Here is a 27,099-nt window from a genome sequence, read left to right as displayed (position 1 = left end):
ATAAATAAAATGAAATTTAAAGGATCAGTATTTGTTTCGTGTGAAACAAATTAACGGCGGTCCTTCAAGATGTCAGCCTCCTTGGTTTTTGAGTTAAAATACTTTGAGATAACTTGAAATAAAAATACGATGCGACTGGCGCAAATATGAGAAGATGGAAATACTTTAAACCGCTTTGTATAGCAACGGCTTTATTCCTTGTCGTACAGTGTTTTTTGTGGGCGAATTTAAACCTTAACCAGGTAAAGGACTGAATTTTCTTGAATGTCGATCTCTTCATGACTCATTCACAGAAGCTGTTATAGATTTTATTACTTTTTGCAAGGATTTTTACAGTAGACTTTAAAAACCCTTGCTTTGTGAAACCACAGTGTACATTCTAACCACGTTTAATTGGGTATAGTAGGGTAGTCTTGATAGGCCAAATAAAATTAATTACTAAATTAGTAGATTCTCATCCACTCCCACCCCCTAAAAAATTGACCAAAATAAAAAGAATTGGAGCAGAAATTTCAAAATCAGGATTTTTTCACATCGGTTTCTAGAAATTATATACCTTATTTCCTGGTGACTAAAACAATGTTTCTTTTCAGAAACTGATGTGGCTATGGATTTAGAGCACACAAATGTACATGTATATTGTATCTATACTTCAGATAGCTCAAAGTAAGCTAGCAAATGTCTGGTAAGAAATAAAAAATAAAATGCCTACCTGCCCCATATTTTTTGTGAATCTACCATTTAAGTTTTCTTGGCCTTAGATATTTTGGATAGACAGGAGTTTTTTATCACTATTTTTGTATGCACCAGCATTTCCTGGCAATGAACTTTCTGTGTACATTTCAAAACGTGACAGCAGATATAGAATACTGTACAGTAAATATCAGTTTAATGCATATTAAAATGATACATTTCAAAGGAGTAATTTATTTTATAATTTATCACAACAGTCTTGTTAGTTCCTCTATTTACTACAGAACAGTAGAGTATATATTTCCTAACTAGTAGGCTGGCTTCTACATGTTTATACATTTGTGTACATTGTATGTCAGTTGCATGAAAGTACTGCCAGGTTGACCTGTGTGAAATTTTCGTCACATGACCGTAATGCTCCATGGAATAATTGAGGGTCTACATGTATATGGGTGATCGAATACTGACGTTGTACAAGCTGCACAAATCATCTTACATCTACCTTCATGAAATATATTATTGTAAACAATGACAGGAAATGACTGGGATTTAACAAGTATATATGGAAAGGCAGGTTAATGAAAAATTACACAAAGCTAAAATTTGTGATAAACTGATGCTACATTATAAGAAATAGACAGTCATTTATTATCCTATTGAAAACACCCACGACCACCCTATTAGTATTAGTGCTAGTAGTACACAGTCACAGGAGTATTAAATCTTATTCTCATGTACAACATGATTTTACACTTTAACTTGATTGGTTTATTGAAGGAATCTAAATTGTCCAGAAGCCATTCAGATCTACTAAGTCTGTTTGCTGAGATGGAAAATTCTGTATTTTTCAATCATAAATATCTTCCAATATAGAATATTTAAAATGTATTGGATTATCTGTGCAAGAGATCATTTAAAAAATATTTTATTAATAAAGAAGGTATATTGTAACTGTAACACTAACAGATTTTGAATTTGCTATTGGCTAATCTGGGTTCTATATAAGTTAACCAAAGGCATTTATGAATTGTGATACCTCACTACAACTAGATCTAGAAGTGTTCTAATGTTTGGAAAAAATGAACACAAATGGTCGAATCTCTCAAACTTAATAATAATCGCATTCAAGAAGAAATACTTCCTAAATGCAAAATTCAATTTTCAAGTAGATATTATTTCAACTTGCTAAAATTTGCTTGTGGGATTCTGCAAATTTTATATACTACTTTCTCCTCTTTATTGTGTATACATGTACCTCATTCCAGATTCTGATTTTTATGTAATGAAGAATAGTAGCCTGTGTGTGTGGCTCATACATCATCAAGGTCAGGTCAAGATGTGTTTACTAACATGTTAAAATGAGCTCAACATTCCATATATGGTGTATTATTCAGTTTTATATTTAAGTTAGCCATTGTCATTAACTGTACACCTTTAAAACACTTATATGCAGTCTAAATTGAATACATATTTTTAATATTGAAATAGGGTCTGCTATGTAAGAGCAATCCTAACTAAAGTCAGATGATTATTAAATGCATACTTGACCAAGAATTTCACCATGGGAACTAGGTTAAACCAAAACAATAATGGTGACTGATGACCTTTGTCAATCATTTGTTCCTTATGAGTAGGTCAGCATTTACAATCATGATAAATTTCTTAGACATTTATTAAATGGATATCCAGGCTATGTGTATAGAAACAAAATATGCTCTTCAATTGCATTTTTTAAGTTTTATCAAAGGCTAATCATTTTGATCACCTGTTTATGTTACCAAAAAAAATCATTTCAATGTCAATTCAGTTCAATTCAATATTTATTGGCACAAACTCATAAACAATCAATGGGATATGTTTTAATTCCACTGCAGCCAGTTCACATTTATTATGAGGAAAATACAACCTGGATAAAGACTTGTGAAATATTGTTGTTAAAATCTTTACTATCTGACTATGTCCATGTTTGGGCTATTGGTACTATGCATACATTTATTTGAAAAAAAAACTTTTGCATGTTTTACTTTCACTATGATTCAGACTGAAAAGTAATCCATATATAAAAGATAACAGTTTTTTGTAAGGAATTGATTTCTTATGAGAATGTGTTTAAGATGCTATTTCCCCAATCTCTTTTAAGACCATGTCATTTTTTTTGCAACAATTACATTATATATATATTTATATGATAAATCTATTCTAGGATGATGGAGATTCTCACAGCCAAAATGCCAAAGTAGGTTATTTAATCAATAGAGTCATCTTTTAAAAAAGATAATAAAATGTCATGTTAGATATAAAGGAAAAAAGTCTGAGGCAGTTTGCTTTTATGTACCATATTACATTAAGTGATCATGATTTTACTTTAACATCAATGTACATAACATTGTTGCAGATTATGTCAATGAGTGTTCAAAATAAGAATGTACAAGTGTAACAATTTATAAATAAGGATAGCATTTAGGTGATGTGCATTTACAAGTTTTAAACAAGAACAAGGTGCAAAAATGCAAAAAAAATGAGACCTATTGGTTCTAGTGTCTGAAGATGTTATCTTTGCAATCATTTTCCTAATGCTTCTACTGCAAACATATTTTTTTTTGGATTAGTTTTTTACTGAGTAGGGAGTTATTTAAATTACATGTACATGTAGGTACTTGATCTTTACTCTTGCAGTAACTGTTTTTTTTTTCTATGTAACACAAATTACGAAAATGTACAATAAATGTATTTTATATTGAAGTCTGAGTCTACTAGACTTTGACAAATACATATGATTTTGAAAACTAACTGTATATATTTTTTAGATTGTGATAGAGAAGTTACAGCAGTCTTGGACTGGAAGTCAACTTTTTCTGATAGAGCCAAGCATTTTATCATCCCTATCTGATAAAACTACCTCAAATGTTGACTGTGCACATCTCTGTAACAACCACAAGGCAATAACATTTGGCCTGCTGGGAAACTTGTCTCTGTCTTTAGTAAGTGTTCACAACATTTTGCCTACTGGAATACTTTTGTAAGTGTTCTCAATAACATTTTGCCTACTTGAAAACTTGTCCATGTCTTTGGTAAGTGTTTACAAATTTTGCCTATTTTGAAACTTATCCATGTCTTTTGTATAACATTTGGCCTTTTTGGAAAATTATTCATGTCTTTTGTATAACCTTTGGCCTTTTTGGAAACTTATCCATGTCTTTTGTATAACATTTGGCCTTTTTGGAAAATTATTCATATCTTTTGTATAAAATATGGCCTTTTTGGAAACATATTCATGTCTTTTGTATAACATTTGGCCTTTTTGGAAATTTATCCATGTCTTTTGTATAACATTTGACCTTTTTGGAAACTTATCCATGTCTTTTGTATAACATTTGGCCTTTTTTGGAAACTTATCCATGTCTTTTGTATAACATTTGGCCTATTTGGAAACTTGTCCATGTCTTTTGTATAACATTTGGCCTTTTTGGAAACTTATCCATGTCTTTGGTATAACATTTGGCCTTTTTGGAAATTTATCCATGTCTTTTGTATAACATTTGGCCTTTTTGGAAACTTATCCATGTCTTTGATATAACATTTGGCCTTTTTGGACATTTATCCATGTTTTTGGTATAACATTTGGCCGTTATGGAAACTTATTCATGTCTTTGGTAAGTGTTAACAGTATGACTGTTATCAGTGCATGTGGTGTTTAGTTACCTGCTACATGTATGTTCCTTTGAAACATTGGAATATTTAAAAAAATTGAATTATCTTTTTGTTTTCTCTACCATCATTGGTGTCTTTTTAAATAATATCAAACAGTATTGATAAAAAATTTGCTGTGTTACAAATTTCAAAATCCCTAAAACACTGAGGCTTCATTCCTTATATTGCACATGGTAGAACCTTTTAGTGATGTATTTGGCTTCTGTTTTGATAGTTCTGGTTTTTAGTACTTCTTGTATAAAGTTATTTTTTTTCTATTTAGATCTTCCAATGTATTTGATAATAATGCTGCTGCTGAAGAGCGGTTACTCCTTGAAACAAGTTTTCAGCTAATGGAATTTTGCATTATTAATATGTTTGGTATTTTTGTATTTAACTTCAAATTTCCATATATATGCATTTCCGAATTTTGTGTATGTACTTATAATACTTTGTATTGCTATGTTAAATACTTACTTTTTTAAAAGTACATATGTACACATGTATGTCTGGTATATATAGTACAGGTAGGAATAGTATAGGATATTGAATATAATTTGTAATGTATTACTAGTACATGTATAATGTTATGTTTTTCTTAATATAGTCAGTAATGTTTTATTGGTATCATGTTATGTTTTTGTTACAGTCTGTAGTTGTTCATAGATTAAGACAGAGTGGATTTTCAGCAGTAGATTCCACAGATGATCATCCTGATTCTATATCCAGAGATCGTAATATACCTGTCAAAATTACCACACACATCTTTGTACAACACATGAAATATCCAGAACCTACAATTCAAATTGTTGTCTTCCATAAAAGAAAACCAGGATTTCTCTGGCATAGTCAAATACAAGTTTCAACTACTGAGCTAGCCTTTGGTTCAAATGCTGGAGCTTTTGAAATGTAAGGAATGTATGATAATTGTGGAGTAGACTGTACTTTATAGAATTTAGTTAATAAAGGGGTTTAAGTACCATTCTGTGCAAGAATCAGGCAATCGGTGGCACATCATATTTCTCAATTTGGTCTTTGTTTGCCTCAAATATTTTCAATTCCTCTAGAAAACAACTAGAAAGCTATTTAAACTTACTTTGAAGCATCTGTGACATAGATTTTTTTTGACTGCTTGTATGAGGAAAAACTGCAGAAAATTTTCCCGCCATTTTTCCATAGTGCATTTCAACTAAATTTGACCTATCAATATCTTGAAAAGGCAAATTTTACCAACACTTTGATGGTTATTTCTGGTAGTTATCAGGTATAATTAATTGGTTAATGCAATAAAATATCTGTGTTTTTTTCCTTCATATGCCACACGTTATACATATTTTGCCTTATTCTTAGACTGAGAAGTACTAAAATATTTTCATGTTTACAGACTGATTTTCATGATTTATTTAATATTTTACATTTTTTTTTATGGCTTTAAGAAAAAAAGGCTGTTGCCTATTAGGAGAATTTGTTATTTTCTGGATGAAATTGTTAGCACTTACCTGTATTTGTTGATGTTCAAAAAAAGCAAAAAGAAGTACCGGTATACAATGTGTATATACAGTGAAACAATCTGTTTAAAATCAGCTGTTATAATACACTACACTGCCTCACATATTAGGGAGCATAAGGCAGCCAGTGTAGCATATCATAACAGCTGATTTTAATCAGATTTTACAGTGAAAAATACTGCAGTAATTACCTAATCTAAATAGTGTTTAAAATAAGACCACAATTTTTTTCCATTACCAGAATGAAATATTCTACATGAAGTCATAATGTTAACTCTTTTTAAACTTCAGATTCAGTTTACAGAAGACAGTTATAGACAATATACCACTTCACATTCCTTCACCAGTTTTAAAGTTTCTAAAGCAGTATAAACAATCCAAGTTTATAGAATGTAACTATGCAAGAGCTGAGGGTTTCTACCTTAAAAATCCAAGGGATAAATCAGAAGAGGCTGTACACTTTCAGAGGAAAGCAAGACAGCTGATAGCAACAGCACAGAAAGTTTTAGATGATTTAGGGATAAGGTTCTGGATTAGTAGTGGGACTACTCTTGGTAAGAGTAATCATGTGTTTTCTCGATATTAGATGTTACATACTCACCCAGAAAGGTTTAAACATAAGAGCTGTTCTACTTTTAAACGTGTGGTGGGGATCAGAAGGCTCATATATTCACCCCAACCACCCACAAAATGAAATTGTTGTTCACCATCTTCAACAATAAAATAATTTTGCACTCTAAAACCAGCACCAATAAAACTTACACTAAAAAATTGCTCTCATTGGATCTTATTTCTTAAATTTTGAACATACATTAAGCCACCAAACAGAAAGAATTGATAAATATTGTTTAATTCCTGGAGAAGTGAGGCAATAGCTTTAGTTCTTAGGTATAGGGGAGTTAATGCAAATTTCACCATAGAAAAACTCATTTAGGTTTATAATTTTTGCATGATTGACAGCTGAGTTTAACAGCGTGAATGCAACAGTAATTGTCTTAAGACTAGATACACAAATATCATGTAACAGAACCAATTTCAATATACATGTACCAATTTTTTTCCCACTAACCCCCTATAAAATTTTACTTATCCAAAACCAACCACCCATAAGAAAAAAAGACAGATTTCTAACTCTACCAAACATTTAATTATAGAAAGGCCTAAAGATAAAAAAGAATAAGCAATATACATCAAGATCTTGACTGTTTAAAGAGAAAAATTATAAGTTTCACTCCAGGTATATAAAACAAATACTGTGAAAGTACTATTGTTCGTGGGTTACCAATATTCGTGGTTTTTGTGGGTAGGTGAAACCATGAAATTTGTTTCCAGTGAATAGTAGATTCATATTGATATGATTTATACTGAAAACCTTAAAACCATGAATTCAATAATCCATGAACTTTTGTTTCTTCCCTGATCCACAAAAATTGGTATTCACGAATTAAATTATTTTCACAGTACAATTGAGAATTTTAAGTTGGAAGTACTGCATGGAGACCAAGGTAGTTCATCCTGTGCAGTACTTAAAACATCATACTGGTAATGCTTACCAAATTATAAACAGTGAAAATCTCTTGAATATATTAAATCATGTGACAGTCATAGAAATTAAGAAATAGGGGTAACAGTAAATAGGATTAGTAAAAAGTACATTCTAGTTCAAATTCCAGTTTACATGAGGGGCCCAACACACATCCCAAATTAAGGTAGCTTTGGTTCTAGGAGCTGTCAAGGCCTCCAGAAGCTCTTGGATAAATGGTGCAAAAATATGCAATCTAGCCAATTCCTGACAACATGGAATGAACATGAAGCCATTTTAGAAATATCATTATCTCATAACACCCATTTTTTTGCTAGTATATCAGCTTTATAAAAACGCCATTTTTACTAGTCCTGAATTAGTTCTACTTAGATTATCACTGTATGTCATTATTTGATGTTGTTTGCAGGTTGGTTCAGACAATGTGATATAATACCATACTCTCAGGATGTAGATCTAGGAATATGGATAAAGGATTATAAACCAGAAATAGTACAGGCAATGGAGAAAGCAGGTCTTCCTCTAAGATTCTTATTTGGAAAGGTAATGGTATTGTAAACATTAACAGAGATGCATCTTTACTTAGAAACTCAATTAGTTAGAGACTAGGTAGGTCCTTAGGGTCATTTTCTTCAGAATTTTTAGGTAAATCAACCAATCTCCAAAATGTTCAAAAAGATACTGGATTAGGAGATTTATAAAACTTACCCCCATGAAGGGGGTTAGTCATGCCATCATAGCTAAGGAGGGTTAGTAAGTTTCTTTGTCTTTTGATATTCTACTAACCCTACCCATTAGCTGGCATAACTAACCCCCTTAGTAAGGGTTAGTTTTACCAATTTATTTTTGGTCATTTTCTTAATCCCGGAATAATTCCAAATTCAAACAATACCTTGTTTTTTTGCGTTTGCACATGTAATTTTAAAGGTGACTTGACAAATTAGCTTTTTTTCACCAGACATGTATATACCAGACTGCCCAATTCAGCATCTAGAGTTTTAATTTTTTTAAAACTTTTTCTTATACATGAATTTAAAGTGTAATTATTATACCAATAGCGATACCAGAACACCAAGAAATCTACACAACTTGATATTTTACTAATTTTTTAATTAAAAGGTAAGGCCTATGTGTAACAGTAAGGTATATGTTCTCTTCTTCTTAGAAGTAAGCATTCGTTCACTTTAAATATTAAACAATATTGGTTTCTTTATGATAAATACTGCATTCTTCTTACAATAAATGAAAATAATATGAGCATATATGTAAATTCTAAGAACAAAAAAGGAAAAAAAAGTCATACACTACATGTATTGTAATATTAAAGAGAAAGGAAAGATAAGAAACTGGGAGCAAGTTACAAGCTAGACACTAAGTCTAAGTAGAATTTTAGGTACAAGCTGCATCCTTAATTTTTTTTTAAACATTTTATTTTTTACCAGAAAAAAAGTAAGCCCTTGCTGGTTGAAACAAACAAATTTAAAAAAAATTGTGTGCTCCAATTTTCCATTTGGGATTTTTTCTTAAGCAAAAAGATGTTAATGCTTGGTTATTGATTAAAATGTTGTCTTCTGAAAACATGAAATACCGGTAATATTCCTTTAAATTTTGCTCACTACCATAATGTCTGACATAAATTATTTGCCTTGAAGAATTATTTTATATCATTTATAAATCTTTTTTTATCAGGTTGATGACAGTTATCAAATGGCTTTCTTATCAGGCGAGGTCAAACTTGATATATTTTTCTTCTATGAAGATGACACATCAATGTGGAATGCTGGTACTGTGACTGAAACAGGAGAAAAACTCAAGTGTGTACACATATTTGACAGAAAAATTTCTGTTTATACCAATGTTATTTCATGAATTTGATATGTGAACATTTTGTTTGTACATATACATCTGCAAAAGATGTTCAGTTGTAGAGTGGTAAAGCACTGCTGTTTACTTTGATGTTGTCCCCTATAAATAATGTTAAGCACAATTTCATAAATCATTTTTTTTATAAAGTTCCAGTTTCCCATTGAAAGTTAAATTTAGTCCAAAGGAGTTAATACCTTTGTGTCAGTTTTCATGTTGATTTCCTTTGTTTGAAATCAGATTTTTTTTAGAATTTAGAATTGGATAATTATTTAGAGAGCAATATAATCCATGTTAAATATTCTATCTTTCAGATATATATTCCCGAAATTTAGTCTATGTTGGACAACTTTGCTGGACTTGAAAGTACGAGTTCCATGCCCCACTCAACCTTACATAGAAGCTAACTATGGCAGCCAGTGGCAAACTCAAATCAAGTCTTGGAGTTGGAAAGACAGCCCTCCAAATGTCAGACATAATGGATTTTGGCCAAAGGACCAATGGGAAAAAGTCATACAAATGTATGAATAGACTACTTGTATAAAAATGAAAAAGTGATAAAAAAAACAAAAAAAGAGCAGTAAAAAAATTCAAACCAAGAAATTACTGTGAGAGAGAGATAAAACGTGTGTGTTTTCAAATGTGCTTTGCAGAACTTTAGTATTTGAAACTAAATGATGAATTCTTTTCCATTTTCATGTCATCACATTTATCCAATAGCAATGATATTGCATAATATGAATATTATTTCAGCATAGGTTAATTATTGTCAAAGTAACATTTTCAGAGATAACTTGGAATTATGAAAATTGACCAACATTAATGACACTTTCTCTTTCTACATAAAGTGAAGCCTGTCTTAACCAAACCCCTTAGTACAGTTTAGACAGTTGTTCAGTTAGACAGGTGTACAGTATATACAGGTGTACAGTTTAGACAGGTGTTCAGTTTAGACAGGTGTACAGAATGGACAGGTGTTCAGTTTAGCAAGGTTCAAAATGATTAATAGTGAAGTTGCTGAGGAGATGCTTGAAGTTCCATGACATCCTTTTAATGAATTTGTTGTGAGAAATTGCATATGCTATTTTTTTATGATGGAAGTTGTTAATTAATCAATGTCTCAGCATTACAATTTCATCAACATTTTACACTTTCTATACATACAGCATGTATCTATGATTATTTATATTTATTTTGTGTGGTTAGCTGAAATTCTTTTTATAGTGGCTAGTGGCATTTTTCTTTCCTTTTTGTCTTATCTTTTACAGTATTGGGTTTAGACAGGTATTAGGATTATTCAGGGTTTGGTTTTCATAGGTATTCAGATTATTCAGGGTTTGGTTCAAAGGTTTCACTGTATTTTTTTTGGTTGGTGTATAACACAAACATGTATGATACAGGAATTACCTGACATATGAATAAAGGTTGAATTAATGATACACTAGTAAATTTATGAGTATGAACCATTAGGAGACACACAATTTTTAGTTTAAGATAAAACAAGAAGATCTCTATTGTATTTAAATATATAAGTAAATAGTACTGTAAAAGAAAGCTTATTTTATTCTTGACCCAAAATGCTAATCATTCCAGTGAAACATATATTGTGCTAATATTAAGGACACAATCATTTGTTATAATGTAGAGGAAAAGGTTGTTTTTTATATTTTTGTTATCTGTGTTGGCAACGATTTTGTTCACTCAGATTATATTCTTGGTTGTTCTTTACTTTGCATTCTATATTGACTGCAAAATGATGGTGCTAGTAATTTTAATATTTTATTGTTTTTTGGTAAAATATGGTATAAGAGTTATTTTTCCTCTACCATATTCTTTTTTCCCCCCTTTAATAAAAGATTTTGTATAGTTGTTTATGATTGTACACATGAATGCTTATTATATCAGTTTGCCTTTTAAAATAGATTTGTATTTTTCAATGAGACTTTCTCAAAATGGAATAAATGAAATATTTTTTTTTTGTTTTTCATTACTTAACAAGCAAAGTTTAAGATATTGATAACACTGACATCAGTGTTTAAGTTTTGTTATTCATTGCCCTCATTTTTTTCTCATCAGCAATTTTTTTTTAAATGAGTCTTTTGCAGGAGAAGGAGTTCAAGGAAAATCTGGAATAAAAATATATCCTGAAATAGAAGGCTTAAACAGGATAAAATCTCACAAACCACTCCTAATGTTTCCTGAAATAGAAGGCTTAAACAGGATAAAGTCTCACTAACCACTCCTAATGTTTCCATTACTTTACATGTTAAAAAAATAATTTTAAAGTTTTGTTGTGAATTCCCAGGACAAGTGACGTCTTAAAGTTGTCTACCATTGCGAAATTTGGTAAATAAGGCTTTCAAAATCATTATGCTAATGGTACAATGATTGTAGAAATTCTTCGTATAAATTTACTTGAATAAATCATACTGAAAATCCACATTTTTACCTTTTCTGCTAAATGACAGCATGGATGCAAATTACTCACACATGTACATAATATTCATACAATTTTGTAGTAAATTCCAAATATGATTTAAAGTACACATTCTTAGCTTTGTTATGACTGCTTTTGATCAGAATATACACAAATAAAAATGCACTTACACTGCATAGATCTAGGTTCAGTGTGTTTTTGGTACTACTTAAGGATAGCCATTTGACCCAGAAGTGGTTAGTGAGACCATTTCTTCTTATGTTTTTTAGTCTTAAAACTTTTTATAGTGATGCATGCATGTATTGTTTCTGTTTCAGGAATGTATTTGGATTGGCCAATAAACCTATATAAAATGGATTTGTATTCCTTAAAATGGAATAAATGATTTTTTTATTTGTAACAAATAAAGTTGAAGATAGCGATAACAGTGTAGGAGTTTTTGGACTGGCCACTAACCTTATTGTGGAAATCACTGTTAAATTATCATTTTCTTAAAATTTCACAAAATATTGGTATTTATTTTTCTTTTGTGTACAATAGGTTTAAAAGTATGGAATTATATAGAACAGTATTAAAAATATATTTTTAATAGTATATTTTAAACTTTTTCTTGACATGTCAGTATGGGTAAAGTACTATCGTACTAGTATAAGATTTTTGATGTCAATAAACAATGCATTAAAAGGAACTGATACTTGATTTTGTAGAAGTTGATTTTTCATTGTGTATTTATCATAAAATGTAAATTTGTATATAGTTAACAGTTTTGAGCCAAGGTACAGATTTTATCAATTTATACAGATTTGGTCCAGTTTGTTGACATAAGACCACTCAGGGCTCAACAAAATAACAGATAATTAGTATTCTTGCAATGAGTTTTGAAAATTGTATCTGCTGGGAACAGTGGACAAATCATGAATTGAGATACTTCCAAAGTCAAAATCTGGGAAACAAACATGCACACACAAGATTGGCAATTAATTCATTCAAGGGAGAAGTTTACTTCTATGTTTGCCCTTAAATACATGATTTTCCTTACCTCTGTATTTTTTTGGGAAAACCTCAAATCACCTATAAAAAACCATGATAATATATATACTCCACAAAAAATGTCAAGGGCCACTATAGAAAATTCAATAATTTTAATTTTGTTATTAACAGCATATCTGTAAAAATTTCTATAAATAAATCACTATATCAATAAAAACAATCTCCTTAAAAACAAATGACAGTTTAATAACATTTAAAATCATTGTCGTAATGGTGGAAATCCAAATTTTGAATATTAGGGAAAAAAGTGACCCTTAACATTTTTTGCAGAGTATATATTTCAGGTGAAAATAATAAATATATGAGAAGTATTTATTGTATACAAGCATTTCAGAATTCAAAGTCATTAAGTTTTAGTAATTAAAATATTACCAATTTCATGTGCATATGTGTGCATCCTAGATTTTGGCTTAGGAAGAACCTTAAGAAACTATTGTTCACCATTTTTGTATGCAACATGCTTTGTTAAAATAAAATTCAGGCATTTTCTAAAGACTCTGCAATTATTTTGCTTTTCAGTCTGCTAACATTCTTTTAAGAAACATGAAATGCAAAAATGGCCCATCAATTTTTTTTCTAAGTAACTCTTAGAGTATTCTTTATCTTGATTTAGGGGACATATTGCCCATTCTGTGGTCTGTACAGGGATTTTCCAGATGGATTTGTATTAAGCTGTGCTATATATGTTGATCTATTTGAGTTATGAAATTTAAATGACTTGTGGTTGATCATTACAAGCATGAACTTACTTAGGGCTAAACAAGTTTTGTTTTAACCTGTTTCTTCACACATACAGCAGAACTATACCTTTCATGATTATTTAAAGGTGTAGATATGTTTCACTGCTAAATGTCATTGTTTGCTTTTCAAGGGCAAAAACTCTGGTAAGGAGTTGTCTCACAACTTTGATTCATTAACTTTTGTGGAGCTCTGAAGCTGACGAAAGAAATTCACCTTCATTTTTCTCCATCTCTCATACTTTGGAAATTAATGAATTAACCCCCTATTTTCTATTAAATTAAATTTCAAATGTTACCATGATTAAGTAAATATTTTGATTAGGAGAAATCTGCCAAGCCTCCCCCTTTGATATCAAATGGGGTTGTCCCCTAAATCTCTATGTTCTCTATGGAACTTAACTTCAATTACATGACTTAATAACAGATCGTAACAGAAATGGAGGATTCTGATGGATTTAAGGGGCTATTACTTTCCTTATAAGAATTAAGGGGCAAAAAAGGAGTAAGAAAGAAATAAGTATACTCTTTAGCGTTAAGTACATTGCTTACTAGTATTTCGTGCATCTGATTGCAATTACTAAAATTTTCTGCCATAGATATAATCACGATCTAAATTATAGTTTGTTTGTTTTGCCTTCAAAAATATATGCCGTCCCCTCTGTTCCATATTATATAGAAAAGATAATGAAAATCTACTGAGATGGGAAATTTGTAAGTTCTTACGGGCATATACAAGTCCCACAAAATTTTAAAGGGTAAAGTTTTCCAGGTAATATGTACCAACTACATATTGCGTCCTTGTTACCTACTAAGTTTCATGAGATTCAATGGAGTAGTTTCAGAGAAGTGCGTCGGTTGCATATTTTGAAAAATGTATAAGTTCAAAGAGACAAACAAAACTCACGGATCAAATATTCCCGTTAATTTGCTGGACTACATATCTTGTCCTTACTATCAACATACGAAATTCGGCTTAGTACGTACGTCCGAAGTGTTGGCCTTACAAAAATGAGACGGACACGATAAAGACAATACGTCTCTCCATCGAAATTGAGAGCTGTATCGATTATAATGTTAGAACTGTTAAGGGTTCGACATCTGCGGTCATATGTGAAGCATTTTATTGCGTATTTGCGTAAGTGTCTCCCTCCTATCTTGAACGTGAGATAAATGAACGTTAAATATGTCAATAAAATGCAATCTGGGCTGATAAAAACCTAAAAATTGCACTTCTCTACTAGATAACGGTGAATTTTTCGGTACAAAGATATACATGTATTGATTTTTGTTCGCAAGTTGCTTTCTGTCTGCTTAAGTTCTTTAATTTCGTCGGTCTAGGACTTTGTACCATTTCCGTTGAAACTATGACTTCTCCTTTTGCACCACCAGGATGGCACGGTGGCAATTACAGTGCACCCTATTACTCTCAAGCTTCGAGTTCTTTTTATGGTAGTGATGATTATGAAGCTTACTTGTCATATCATCAGTTTCCTCAAAGGCAATCCGAACACAGGATTGGAAACACGAACAACGAAGCACGGGAACAAGGAAGAAGGGATTATTCAATTTTCTCTAATCTCGGATGGCAAGGAAAAGATAACAACATCAACGCAACACAGAAGCCAGTCCAATATGATTCTAATTTCCAGTTACTTCGGGCTTCCAATCCCCAACCACCGGCACAACTTTCTATATCACACTACGAACATAGAGATGTTGGAATACGGGGACCACACCGCAATGAAAATATGAATAATCTTCGAGAAGTTCCAAATATTTCGATACATGGACCAGGAGGGAGGACCAATGGTATGGTGTTTCAGACAAATGCCTCTGTGATGCAATTCAGTCCAAGCTAGAATAACTTGGCTCAAGCAACATATGATACAGGTGATGATATAGTTTTTGATGATCATGGCGTCGAAAGTGAGAAAAAAAGGGAAAATTCTTGTGGTTTTGCATTCATGTTGTTTATTTTAGAGGCTGTAGGAACTTTAATGTCACTGATTGGTCTTATCCAACTTATTGAGGAGAGTAGTTGCCCGCAAGATACCCAACGTCGTTGCAAATCTGGTGGTAGGTTTTTAAAAATTATTTAATATTGACAATCAAATAAAACCGTCCTCTGTTTTACCTAGATTCAAGTTTTTTTATCATGCCATTTTCGCTGCAAAGAAACCGATGACAAATTGTGCAGAGAAGACATCGTGCTGGAACAAGACACTCCGTTAAACGATAGAAAACGAATCACATCAACAAGCTCTTAACGTGTTGCAATGAAAAGATTAAAACTCCATACGCGCGATCAAAGTTTAACGTAATGTTACCAGACGAAAGGGGAATTGACAATACGAAATGCAAAAGAGTAATCAAGGGAACCAAGATTATATCGGTAATCAAAAGAATGTAACCCAGAGACAAAGACCAGATATGGAAAACAGACATGCACAACAAAGAACGTAAAGTAACTAAAATCATACATACAAAGTAACAAAAGCAAATGAGGAACTCGGACACCACTAAAAACTGGGAGCATGGACCAGGTGCACCGGTAGGGTAAGCGTCCTCTACTTTTCTAGAAACACCCGCCGAGTTGCTCATGAAAAGTCAAGTCCGGGGTAGACAAACGAGGAAAGGAATACTATGATTCGATGAACAAATCAGTTTTCATGGTGCAGATGGATACACCATAACGATCCACGAGTTCATGATGACGACCATAAAACTTCTGTAGTGATGACTTCAATTTTGTAGCAACATAATCCTATTCCAGAAGCCTATTTGTTAGAGTTCTAGCGCGATACAAAAAATATGCGTAGTTTCGGCAAGCTCTGGCATAATGTATGAGTTGTGATATGAACACTCCATACGCAGGTGCTGAAGGGATGTTGCCACAGATGAAAGGAAAGTTGACAATTTTGAATGAAAAGTCATCACGTTTGTCGTAAAGTTTGGTCAGAAGTTTTCCTTTACCATCGATTTCTAAGTGTAGGTCAAGATATCAGGCTGACCTCACAGTGTCTGTAGTATCCTTTATCTCAAGTTCTTTGGGTAGATGCGATGTATCAAATCCCCGAAATTAGGATTGTTTAAAGATAATACGTCATCTATATAGCGGAAACTGAGATTAAAGGATCTAGCTAAACGATATTCTTTCTTTCGGATCAGATCAGCTAGTAAGTCAGCCTCATAAGAGTGAAGGAAAAGGTCAGCAAGTAAAGGAGCAAAAATTTGTTCCCATTGGAATGCCGACCGTTCGTTGAAAAACACGTCCACCACACTGGGCAAATATGTTGTCAATTAAAAATTCCAGCATTTTGTAGATATCTTCCTGTGTATATTTGGAAGATGATTTGGAATTATTTCTCACAAAGTATGAGGAATCTCTACAAAGAACTATATATTTGTATCTAGGTGTATCATCTTTTTTGGAAAAAACAACGATGTGTAATGTTTTTAAGTCGGGATTTTAACTGAGTATGGGGAATAGAAGTATACAGTGTTGAAAAATAGGTTTTAATGCTATTATATTCAGACAATAGTCTTGAACTGATTGCCTCCAAAAGATCTTTTGAATTTTTTAGGATCCACATTGAATTAATACCACTACGAGAGTAACAAGTATTGTGGTAGGACTGTAGACCCTCTTTAACAGTTGTGAGTATAGAAATTAAAAGTTTTGAAAGAGGTTTGGTGGTACATTTTGCAGATCCAGCTATGAAACGTTGTTTGTGTTGATTCTTGTGGAGTTTAGGAATCCAGTACATAGACGGAAAATCACAATCATCGTCCTTGGTAGAGAGACAAAAAGAGGATAGCACAGATTTATGGTTTTCCACAATCTCTTCTTTTGCAAAGTGACGAAATGAAGTCATATCTCATTTATTACATAATTTGACATATGTGAATTTAGCAGAGTGTGGTGTCCTTAGTTCATACCAAGTCTATTTAATGTCACTGAAATAATCACAGAATCGAAGATTATAATCCATCTTTATACAATGGATGTGTTGTACTCATTTACACACAGGTTACATGGTCTTCATATTATATTCGTATTTTATGGCCCGTCAACGCTGGGTAAAAGAGACCCAACCAATGACACTAATGTGACTAGACCCCTATAAATAATTTCTTAATTAGATTTTCGATTTTTGGTCCTAATTTTGATTTGGTCCAAAACGGGGGAAATGTCAAAATTGAATTTCAAACTAAGTGATTTTCATTAAAATGAAAGTTCTTTGGGTTCTTTAATGTATTGAAATGTATCGAGTACTTCGATTTTCGTTTTTTTTTTCAATTAATTTCTTCAGGGACTTAATATATATTCCCTGTTTTTTAACCACATCCATTCATCTACGGCTTTGGAATAACATGGTTAAAGCCCGTTTTTACAATATCAACTTTAATGAGAAATCGGTCACTATAGACTAATACATGGCCTTTGTTGTCAGCCCGAAATTTAGACATGGGCCACAAAGGCTGGGGGAAATATTTTTTGACTGAAATCCATTTTTTTCTAACAAATTCTATTCTCAAATTTTCTTGCCTCGCTTTGCTTGGTCTTAATTACAAGTTTGTTTCCCGGGCAACCTGAAATCACTGATCACAGTGAATTTTATTCAACAAAAATGAATTTTGATTAACAAAATTTATAACATACATTACTACAAATTTTCAATTTTGTCACAAAAGTCTATTTTGTATGCAAATTAGTTTACAGAACCAATTAGATATGCAAATGAATTGTCTTAACACGATTTTGTAATGTTTCTCATTGGATATAGGTATAATACCACTATTAAGATAGTAGTTCGTAAAAAACAAAGTAGTTCATAGGATGCATTGTATATTTTTGGTCATTTAGCCAGTATATGTAAACTAGGTATCATATGAAAACTAATCATGTCAGGTACACACTGACTACAACAGTTTTGAACTCTGATGTAGAGAATGATTTGTTAGAGTCTAGATCTTAAGCCCATTGATTTGTCAAATTTCCAAAAGGAAAGTAGTATTTTCAGTACCTGCCTAGTTTCACTTCACCGTTCTTTCTTAGAAGCCATTAAAGGTAGGCAGCAAATTTGATGAGAATCTTTAAAGGCCCCCCCCTGTGATAAAACCTGTTAAAGTGCATTTTAATAAACTTTACAAAAGACTGGGACCTTGATAACTGCTTAATTCAACATAGAAAGTAATGGGACTTTTAATATTGGTTTTACACCTATAGTAACCGCGGGCCTCGCAGACGCAGGATTCCGATTGCTTTGAGCAATGCAGGACGGTTAACTAAGGCCGATTTACGTGAAATTAAAAAATATCTTTTAAGTTGCATTCTACAGTAAAAGTGTTTTGAAATTACTAAAATTGCTATTATACGTTTTCTATGATATTTGTTTGATAAAACAGGTTTTAAAATACGCGATATTTCTACTGTCGATTTATTGGGATTTTCCCAGGTGAATCACGTGATCATTTCCTGACATCTTTCAACTCAACCATAAAATCCTTTTGCCCGACCTTTGTTAAAATTTGACTAAATAATTTGTATTAATTAATGTATTTGTCCCAAATTTTGCTGGAAAAAGAAATGAATCATCAGATTAGCCAAGAAAATCATAATATAAATATGTTGTGCGGTGACATTTGTTCATCTGTCAAAGTCGGCGAAAGATTATTTTCTTGCACTATCCCTCACGATTTTTTGCCAGATACAGATAGATTCTGTTACTAAATAATTTTTTTCTGCTCTTCTTAAAATTATTTAATTTTTTCAACAGCAGTTGAATTATATTTTTTTTTTCAGGAATATGACAGGTTTTTTTTGCTAGTCAAATTTACGATAAACAATAAATGGAAAATACTATATAAATACCAAGGGAGGACATATGAAAGTAAAAACTCAGATAATCAAATATTGTATTCCTGTTAAGACTAAATAAAATTAATTAATAGGTTTACATACCCTCCCGGTCCTAAAAAAATGACATTTGAAAAATAGGATGGGAATTTCAAAATCAGGAATTTTTTTTCACTTCAGTTTCTTGTATTTAGGCACTATAATATACAAATCTTTCATTCTTGGTGACCAAAATAATGTTTCTTCTCTGAAACTGATGTGGCTTTGGATTTACACCAAAAAGATAAAATTAAGCCAGCAAATATCTGGTAAGGAGTAAAAAATAAAAAATAAAATCCTCCCAACCACCCCATATTTTTGATGAGGTTTGGATGAAATTTACTTGGCCTTAACAAGACATGGCTTTGTCTGTAGCCAGGAATTGATGAGGAGCTGCTTCTTTTTTCTAAAGCATACAGAGCACGAGAATTAAAGTCTGGGACTCGTGCAGGCCGGGATTAGCTTCCCCTGCGATAACACAAGAAAGTCTGGGACTTGTGCAGGGAAGCAGCCCCCGTCACAATCAATTATGCATTGTCAATCTAGAGTCTATAGCCCTTTAGCACCCCAAAATATATCAATTAGGCAAGAAGCAGTCTATGAGTAAATTCATGATTGTATATTATAACTAATTAAAATTCTTGCACACTTATATAGAAAATAAGGAATGACTGGAGAAAACCTTGGAGTATTTCTTGTATGTTCATTGGAGGATGGTGAGAGTGTTGAATTGTGGATGACTTGGTATTTGGTGTTTTCGTAGAGTCCTTGGATAATCTTTACAATTTGACAGGGATTCCAAAGTGTCTTAGTACCTTCCAAAATGCATTTCTGTTAACTATACTACGGCCTTCTTGAAGTCCACGAAGTTTATGTAGAGGGCTGATTGCCATTCTATTTACTCCTCGATGATGACCCGTTATGTGGCACTTTGGTCAATACATGATCGACCGCATCGGATTCTGGAGAGTAGCTGAATCCTCTCCAGTTTTTTGGCAGTTGCTCAGGTCACCCTTCTTTGGAAGCATAATGACGTAGCTTAAACTCTACTCTTCAGGGATTTCGACTGTTTCCCAGATGATTTCAAACAGGTCATGCAAGGTGATATAGGGCCCCATGCAGGTCAGAGTGTCAACAGAACAGGTGAAATATTGCTACTCGGGAGTTAACCCCCAACAATCAATCAATCAATCAATCGAGATGTTGTAGGTTTTTCCGTGTTGATCTCCAAGACCTGGAAATTTGGTTCGGTACCGGTCCTAGTGCTTTTCCAGTCCTTATTCGAAGGGCTTTTATGATTTCAACCTTCGAAATTGGGCCAGTATCAACATCAAGGTCTTCTCCATGAGGCAGATCAGAAATGTCTGATATATCTTCTCCATTTAAAAGTGGTCGATCTAGGTTTGTTATCACATTGCCATTTTTGACTTTCACTGGTTTGGATGCGTTAGTCTTTCTACCTGTCAGTTGGCGTGTAATGTACTCAGCTTTTGTGTCATTTCTGCCCATTGCATTATTGCATTCTTTGCTTTTGAAGCGAGCTCGTTGATGAGGTTCTTTTATCCTGTCTATTCCTTTCTCTTTAATTCTTTCCTTATGCTTATATGTTCGCTCGTCAACCATTCTTTCAGTAATCTTGTCTTGACCTGGTCAAGTTATATATCGTCAGATAACAATGGCTTTGATTCCTTTGAGAATCAAAGTTCTTCTTGGCATGTGGTGTTATATGTGGATTTTACTCTTTAATGTGGTCTATCTGGATTCCAGTTTTTCATATATGAAGACACCCGGATTGTTTTGTGTATATTTTTGTGAGGGAGGGGAGTTGGAATGTCGTACCTCCTATGACATATCGTTCTGGGAGCAAAAATCTGCGTACTGAGTTCTTCATTTTCGTTAATGTTACCAAAATTCATTCCTTCCCTGTGATGAGTTCTCTCCCTGTGTTATATTTTTTAAACTTTGACATTCATGTCGCTCATTACAATCAAGATGCCCCAAGTGTTGTTCAATCTAGGGTAGTTTGGATCTGGTTATAAAACTCTTCTTTGTCTTTTTCCTCTACTACGTTGGTATAGCAACGGAGCGTAGCAACGAATGACTTACTTTTTGTATCTTTGACATAAATCTTGCCACGATAAATCTTTCACTCACAGAATTCCATTCGATGAATGATGATTTGGCCTTCATGTTGAGTGAGATTTCTACTCCATTTTGATGGATGCCATCCTCGTTTTGTGGTTCAGAGTACAGTAGAATTTGCCCTGAAGATAGTATTACCGCTCCAGACGATATCCATCTAACTTCGTCCCAAAATATCAAGGTTGTAGCGCTCTATTTCTATTGCAGCCTGGACAGCTTTTCCGGTTTCATATAATGTCTCCACGCTGCAGCTTGCAATCATTGCGGCAGTCTTAAGGGGCGAAAGTTTCATCGGCGGATGAAAAATTATATTTAAGTGAAATCGAATGTATTTTGTAATACATATACACATATCACAGGTATATTTCAGGAACGTTGCATTGGCTTCAGATCATTTAGTGAAAATATTAAATAGTTTCGTAATTTAAAGAATTATGTAAAAGATGTATATATAAAGAACGGTATATACATGTGATGATTTTATCTTCAACAGATAAAAAGTGCTATGGAGTAATAGTTTAATTGTTCATGAAAGATGTGCATTATAAAGGTTTGACCAGGGTGTGCTTTAGTGGTGGTTCTAATAGTTGAGAGCATTCAGGGCCATTAGTTATATAAGACCAGTGTTGTCGTAACAAATACGAGATTGTGTGTTATGTTTGATATATTTTGTTACAAATGTTAATAACTTATTATTTTTTATTGACTGTAAGTCTGAGAGCACACGCTCTGCTATATTTTGTATTCGAGTAACTTTTTAATGAATTAAAACTTATGAGAATGTGCATTAAGCACATTGGACTACTATAAAGTCTTAAGTGTCGTATGGTTTCACCCTATTCCATTTGGATTTAATTGCACTTTCTCTACAAAATTTACTATTAAACGTATAAGTAAATTTGAGTAGTTCAGGTTCTTCTTAGCAATATTAAATAACATTTGAAGTTGATCAAAAGACCCATTAAAGACAACAAAACCATCATCTCGAAACTAATTATGTTGTGCTTGTTTGGGAACTTTTCAACCATAAAGTTAATAAGTTCTTACACTTGTATGTCGCATATGTCAGGGCAAGGACTGTCCTCATTGCACATCGCATTAAGAACTAATTCTATTAGAACAAATTATAATATTAGAAGTTCTCATTGCTCGAAAGTATAGCAAAGTCTTTGTTTTTCATTTCAAAGTAAACGTTTTCAGTCGCCGTAATTAGTTAATTACTGAACATGCTTGTATACATGCGTATATAAGTTCCTTGATCTTTATATATAGGTAGCAAAAAATAGTCAAGAAGTCTACATAATTTCCACAATGGGGAATAATCGGACGGCATGCAATTCTTATCTTTCCTATTGGAGATAAAATCTAAATTGGTCATAATGTTTAGGGGTAGTTGGCGTATTTTTTTTTTGCATCTTTCTAATAATTTGTTTAACAAACTGGATTAATATAACACAAAAGTCTCTGGATATTGATATCTATTAAGTTGCTTTTTATAACATTATGAATTTTTCGACTAGAAACCGTAAAATGTTAATATTAAAGACATTTGTTACATACTTCTTCATACATAATTTAACATGTTGAATGGCAGTTTATGGTACATTCACTATATGTACGTGAGATTCCTCTCCTCTCCTTCCCTTGTCTTTTTTTAAAAATTTTTTCTACCTAAACATTTTTTTTTATGAAAAACAGAGTACAAAATTATTTTATTTTTACCATTAAGCAACTTCATTTATTTTTTTCTTGCCACAGCAAAAATATTTTATTTTTCTTCAAAGTGAAATTAATATTTTTTTCAAAAATATCCCAGCCGCCCAACCCCCCTTAATATAAAAATGGTCGGTGCCTTATTTCATTCCGATTCTATTGATGTATGACACAAGAAATTCGGTTCAGTGGAAAAGGTCGGGCGAGATTTGTTTACAAATGCTCAAATGATCTATCTTTAGATTCAAGATTAAGTGACACAGCGGGTTATGTATACCCTAACAATATCTGATATTTTTTTTATTATAACCATGCACATTCGTACCTTATCCACTGTATTGCAGTGAATGCTTTAAATTTGTAATACACGTGTACATGTTGCTGCACATTTTGATTGATTGATTGATTGTTGGGGTTTAACGCCCGAGCAGCAATATTTCAGCTATATTCAGGCGATGTACATGAAAGTGATGATAAAATGAACATGAAATGATGATGATGAAATGAAAAAAGGGGATGGGATACAAGGATCATAGGGTCAACACATTTTGATTGCCACAAGATAAAAGGGAGGGATGGGTAGGATCGGGCAGTTTAGCCTCCTGTGGCGGAGCGCACAGGTTCCTACTCCTATCGAATACCACAGCAGGGTTCTTTAACGTGCGAGGAAGGTGGCATCTTTCCCAACACGGTGCACCACTGTGGTTTGCGGTCAGGTTTTCCTATTTGACATGTACCCCAGCATGTAACACGCCAGGGGTACCCCATTCCACCACCTGGGGCACACATCCCAGTTGCTCTGTGGGCAGAGCGCGTAGCCCCCGGCTAGGTTTCTGAGCACTATTTAGTCGCCTTTTACGACAAGCATAGCGCTGCTGCAGGCCTATTCTTTTGATACCCGGACCTGCACGGGCTGCGCATTTTAAAATTCATTTGCATATACAAAGGATTCTGTAAATTAATTTACATACGAAATTGACTTTTGTGACACAAAATTGAATTTTATGACACAGAACTGACTTTTGTGACATAGAATTGAATTTTGTCTCTCAAATTTGAATTTTATCTCACAAAATTGTATTTTTTTTGACACAGACACGGAATTGAATTGACACAAAACAGACTTTTGTCTCACAAAATTGATTTTGATTACAAAAAGATCAAGTCCCATTCGGCGCCCCGTAATACTATCGAAACTGTTTTCTAGACACCGCGCTTAGTAGGAACTACCAAATCACTCACTCGCGGAATTTGTATCTGGATAAAAAAATAATAATAAGGTAATCAGTATTTACATCTTATTTTCAGATTTGATCATATATATCTACATTCAAGTATTCGTCTTCCTGTCACAACTATTAGCATTCTTTTCTTTGTGCAGCCGCATATACTACTGTGGAAAAAATGTGTGAGATCTTGCTATTCTTACTGGCAATGCTGTTATGATTGTGGTTTGTGTTGGGTTGGACTTGATGGCGTTTCTCAGGTAATCAGAACTTGTGCTGGTTGTTCATTTGTACCTTTAATTTTCAAACTTACAATTTAGAATGTTCGATTTTAATCATGGTATTCCTATTTTAGTGACTGAACTTTTTCTTGGTCCGGCATAAATCTTTATACTACCAACAAACCCGATATCTATTTTCAAAGTGTCAACTTATCACGGCATTTCTAGTTTTTATCTTTGAATTTTTAAATTTTAATGTTAGAATTGCATCCGATTCAATGTCGGATTAACAACCCTGTTCATACACGGTTTCAAAGTTTTTGAAGCATAGAGTGTGATACCCTTATGATAAGGTCGACATTTAAAAAAATGGAATGTATACGCTTCTCTGGAGTTAGTATGGCAAGTCGTATTAACATTTATTCGCCATTTCAGAAAACTGAAATCTTATTTTAGATTTTATGTTGTTAAATTCACGAAGACTATGTATCACATGCACACTTGGGCGAGTTGGAGACCAATACTTAAGCTCATTATCCATAATATGAAATTGAACAAAAAAAAAAAAGCATTTTATGAAAATATATCTTCTTTATATTGTAATAATTTTAAGGAATCTGAATAAAACAGCGAAATTCATTTTGCCATTGACTAATGAGAATGTTAATATCCTTAAAAATTTGGGAGTACAAGTATTTATTAATACATTCTTAGAAATAAAAACAATTCTACATAAAAATAACAGTTATAATAGTTATTTTCTATACCTTTTAATATATATATGTGTATGAACAGAGTGACGGTTAGAATGAAAGATAATGTGATTCCAATATACAACCCACTTGTACAGTGGTAGTATAAAAAATTAAAGAAAAAAAATCTGAAATCTCCCTATATTTTATTACAGGTATTGTTGGTTTGGTAGCATCGATTGTTCTAATGGCATCATATGGTGCTATAAGAAGTTCTGTTACATGTTTTGTTTATGGCCTCTATGCTACAATCCGGGTAACCTTCAATACACAACTTCACAAGTTATAATGAATATCTAGACTTTCTGTTATTGACAGTAAAGCAATAAAGTGAAAAAAAAGGGGGATACCACTTCAAAAAGTTAAAAATTAACATTTGTCGAATTTGCGTATAAAAGAAGTCTCATATCTTCAATATGTATATAAACGTATGCAAAATTTAAATTATACTTGTTTAATATACATTGAGTCACAGATTACACAATACCCTTGACACATTAAAAATGTAGGACAATATTTGTCAAATATCTCAAAAAAAGGAGGTGCACATTTTCAATATTGATTCAATACTTTTATATTCAGTTACTGATTATACAAAGATTGACGGATAGACAAGAGCCAACTTACTTACTAAACTTGCCATCCCCATGGTGATGCAGAAAAAAATGTAGGGATAAATGATGTGTACATAGACCCTATAGAGTAACCCAACTGAAGACCTACAGTCACCTTACGTGACATAGGAATCAAAACTCTGAAGAATTGCTCGCATTATAAAGATTTTGTCTTTTTTAGCTGATACTATCCATAGTGTATCATATGAAAGTAAAGTGTCCACCAAACTCGATGTTCATCGGCAAAGATGTGGAATACGATGATGTTGACATACAAAAGACCCCCTATATTTCGTGGACAGACTACACCGATCCTTATACTGGAAAAACAAAAACTAAAACAAGAAATTTCAATACATATAAAATGATTCGAAGGAAATGAGGTCAGCTGATTAAATCTAACTTCAAGATATACTGTAAAATAACCTATGACATTTTGTTTGTGTAAACATATACATGTCTTCTATGAACTTGTGTACTGACTATCACTACTACACAATTAACAACATTAACTGTAAATGTATTAATTATCACAGTGTACTAAATTTCAAATTGAAAAATATGTTTACATTAGGTACTTTGGAAAGAAAAGTAAATTTCATAAAGCCATCATTAGGACAGCAACCATTAGATTTTCAAGGGGGTTGACTATGAATTTTTTTTGTGAAAAAAATGTTTTCTCCCAGCTTTCAAAAGCTTTAAATTTTTATCTGAAGGGAAAAAAAATCAACTTGTTTTGGAATAAAATCCATATCCTCAACAGAAAATCAAATGATTGCTGCCTAAGTGGCTAAAAATGAGGAAACTTGCCTTTATACAGGAACATAGTACTTATATTTTAAGACTAAACAACAAACATCAGAGTCAAGAACTTCTTGTCTATAGATACTTTATTTACATGAATATAAAATTCTGTCAAATATCACAGCAGATAAAATCACAGATACTTTTAATTTACAGTCACAACGTATTTGTATTGAACTGATTATTAAATAGAAGCAACTGTTA

General features: G+C 32.6%; 1 protein-coding gene and 1 long non-coding RNA gene across 7 annotated transcripts; both read left to right on the top strand.

The window, feature by feature from the left end:
• The first annotated feature begins 47 nt into the window (after positions 1 to 47).
• Positions 48 to 13,277, top strand: LOC148627106 (ribitol-5-phosphate transferase FKTN-like). The gene is made up of 8 exons (XM_088567497.1): positions 48 to 242; positions 2,897 to 2,929; positions 3,501 to 3,674; positions 5,033 to 5,292; positions 6,183 to 6,445; positions 7,844 to 7,977; positions 9,124 to 9,248; positions 9,612 to 13,277. Exons 1-8 carry the CDS (start codon positions 147 to 149, stop codon positions 9,826 to 9,828), a joined length of 1,302 nt encoding a protein of 433 aa, XP_088423623.1. The 5' UTR covers positions 48 to 146; the 3' UTR covers positions 9,829 to 13,277.
• Positions 13,278 to 14,742: 1,465 nt separating this feature from the next.
• LOC148627105 (uncharacterized) lies at positions 14,743 to 27,099 on the top strand. Of its 6 annotated transcripts, none has more exons than XR_015919728.1 (3): positions 14,743 to 15,600; positions 24,660 to 24,764; positions 26,273 to 27,099. It is a non-coding gene; the product is annotated as an uncharacterized LOC148627105 (long non-coding RNA). The 6 variants fall into 6 exon arrangements; XR_015919727.1 differs by having other exon boundaries at positions 24,587 to 24,764; XR_015919729.1 differs by lacking the exon at positions 14,743 to 15,600 and adding an exon at positions 18,166 to 24,558.

This window comes from Perna viridis, chromosome 1, assembly GCF_037379345.1.
Source record: "Perna viridis isolate PV_CMFRI_1.1 ecotype Kerala chromosome 1, ASM3737934v1, whole genome shotgun sequence".
In the NCBI taxonomy this organism is placed as follows: Eukaryota; Metazoa; Mollusca; class Bivalvia; order Mytilida; family Mytilidae; genus Perna; species Perna viridis.
The sequence above is the reverse complement of the archived record's forward strand: the minus strand, read 5'-3'. Positions and strand labels throughout refer to the sequence as shown.

Coding starts and splice junctions, on each gene's coding strand:
- LOC148627106 (XM_088567497.1), top strand. CDS start 147: ATGAGAAGATGGAAATACTTTAAACCGCTTTGTATAGCAACGGCTTTA. Junction 6,446..7,843: donor TAGTAGTGGGACTACTCTTG/GTAAGAGTAATC, acceptor TGTTGTTTGCAG/GTTGGTTCAGACAATGTGAT. Junction 9,249..9,611: donor GAAACAGGAGAAAAACTCAA/GTGTGTACACAT, acceptor TCTATCTTTCAG/ATATATATTCCCGAAATTTA.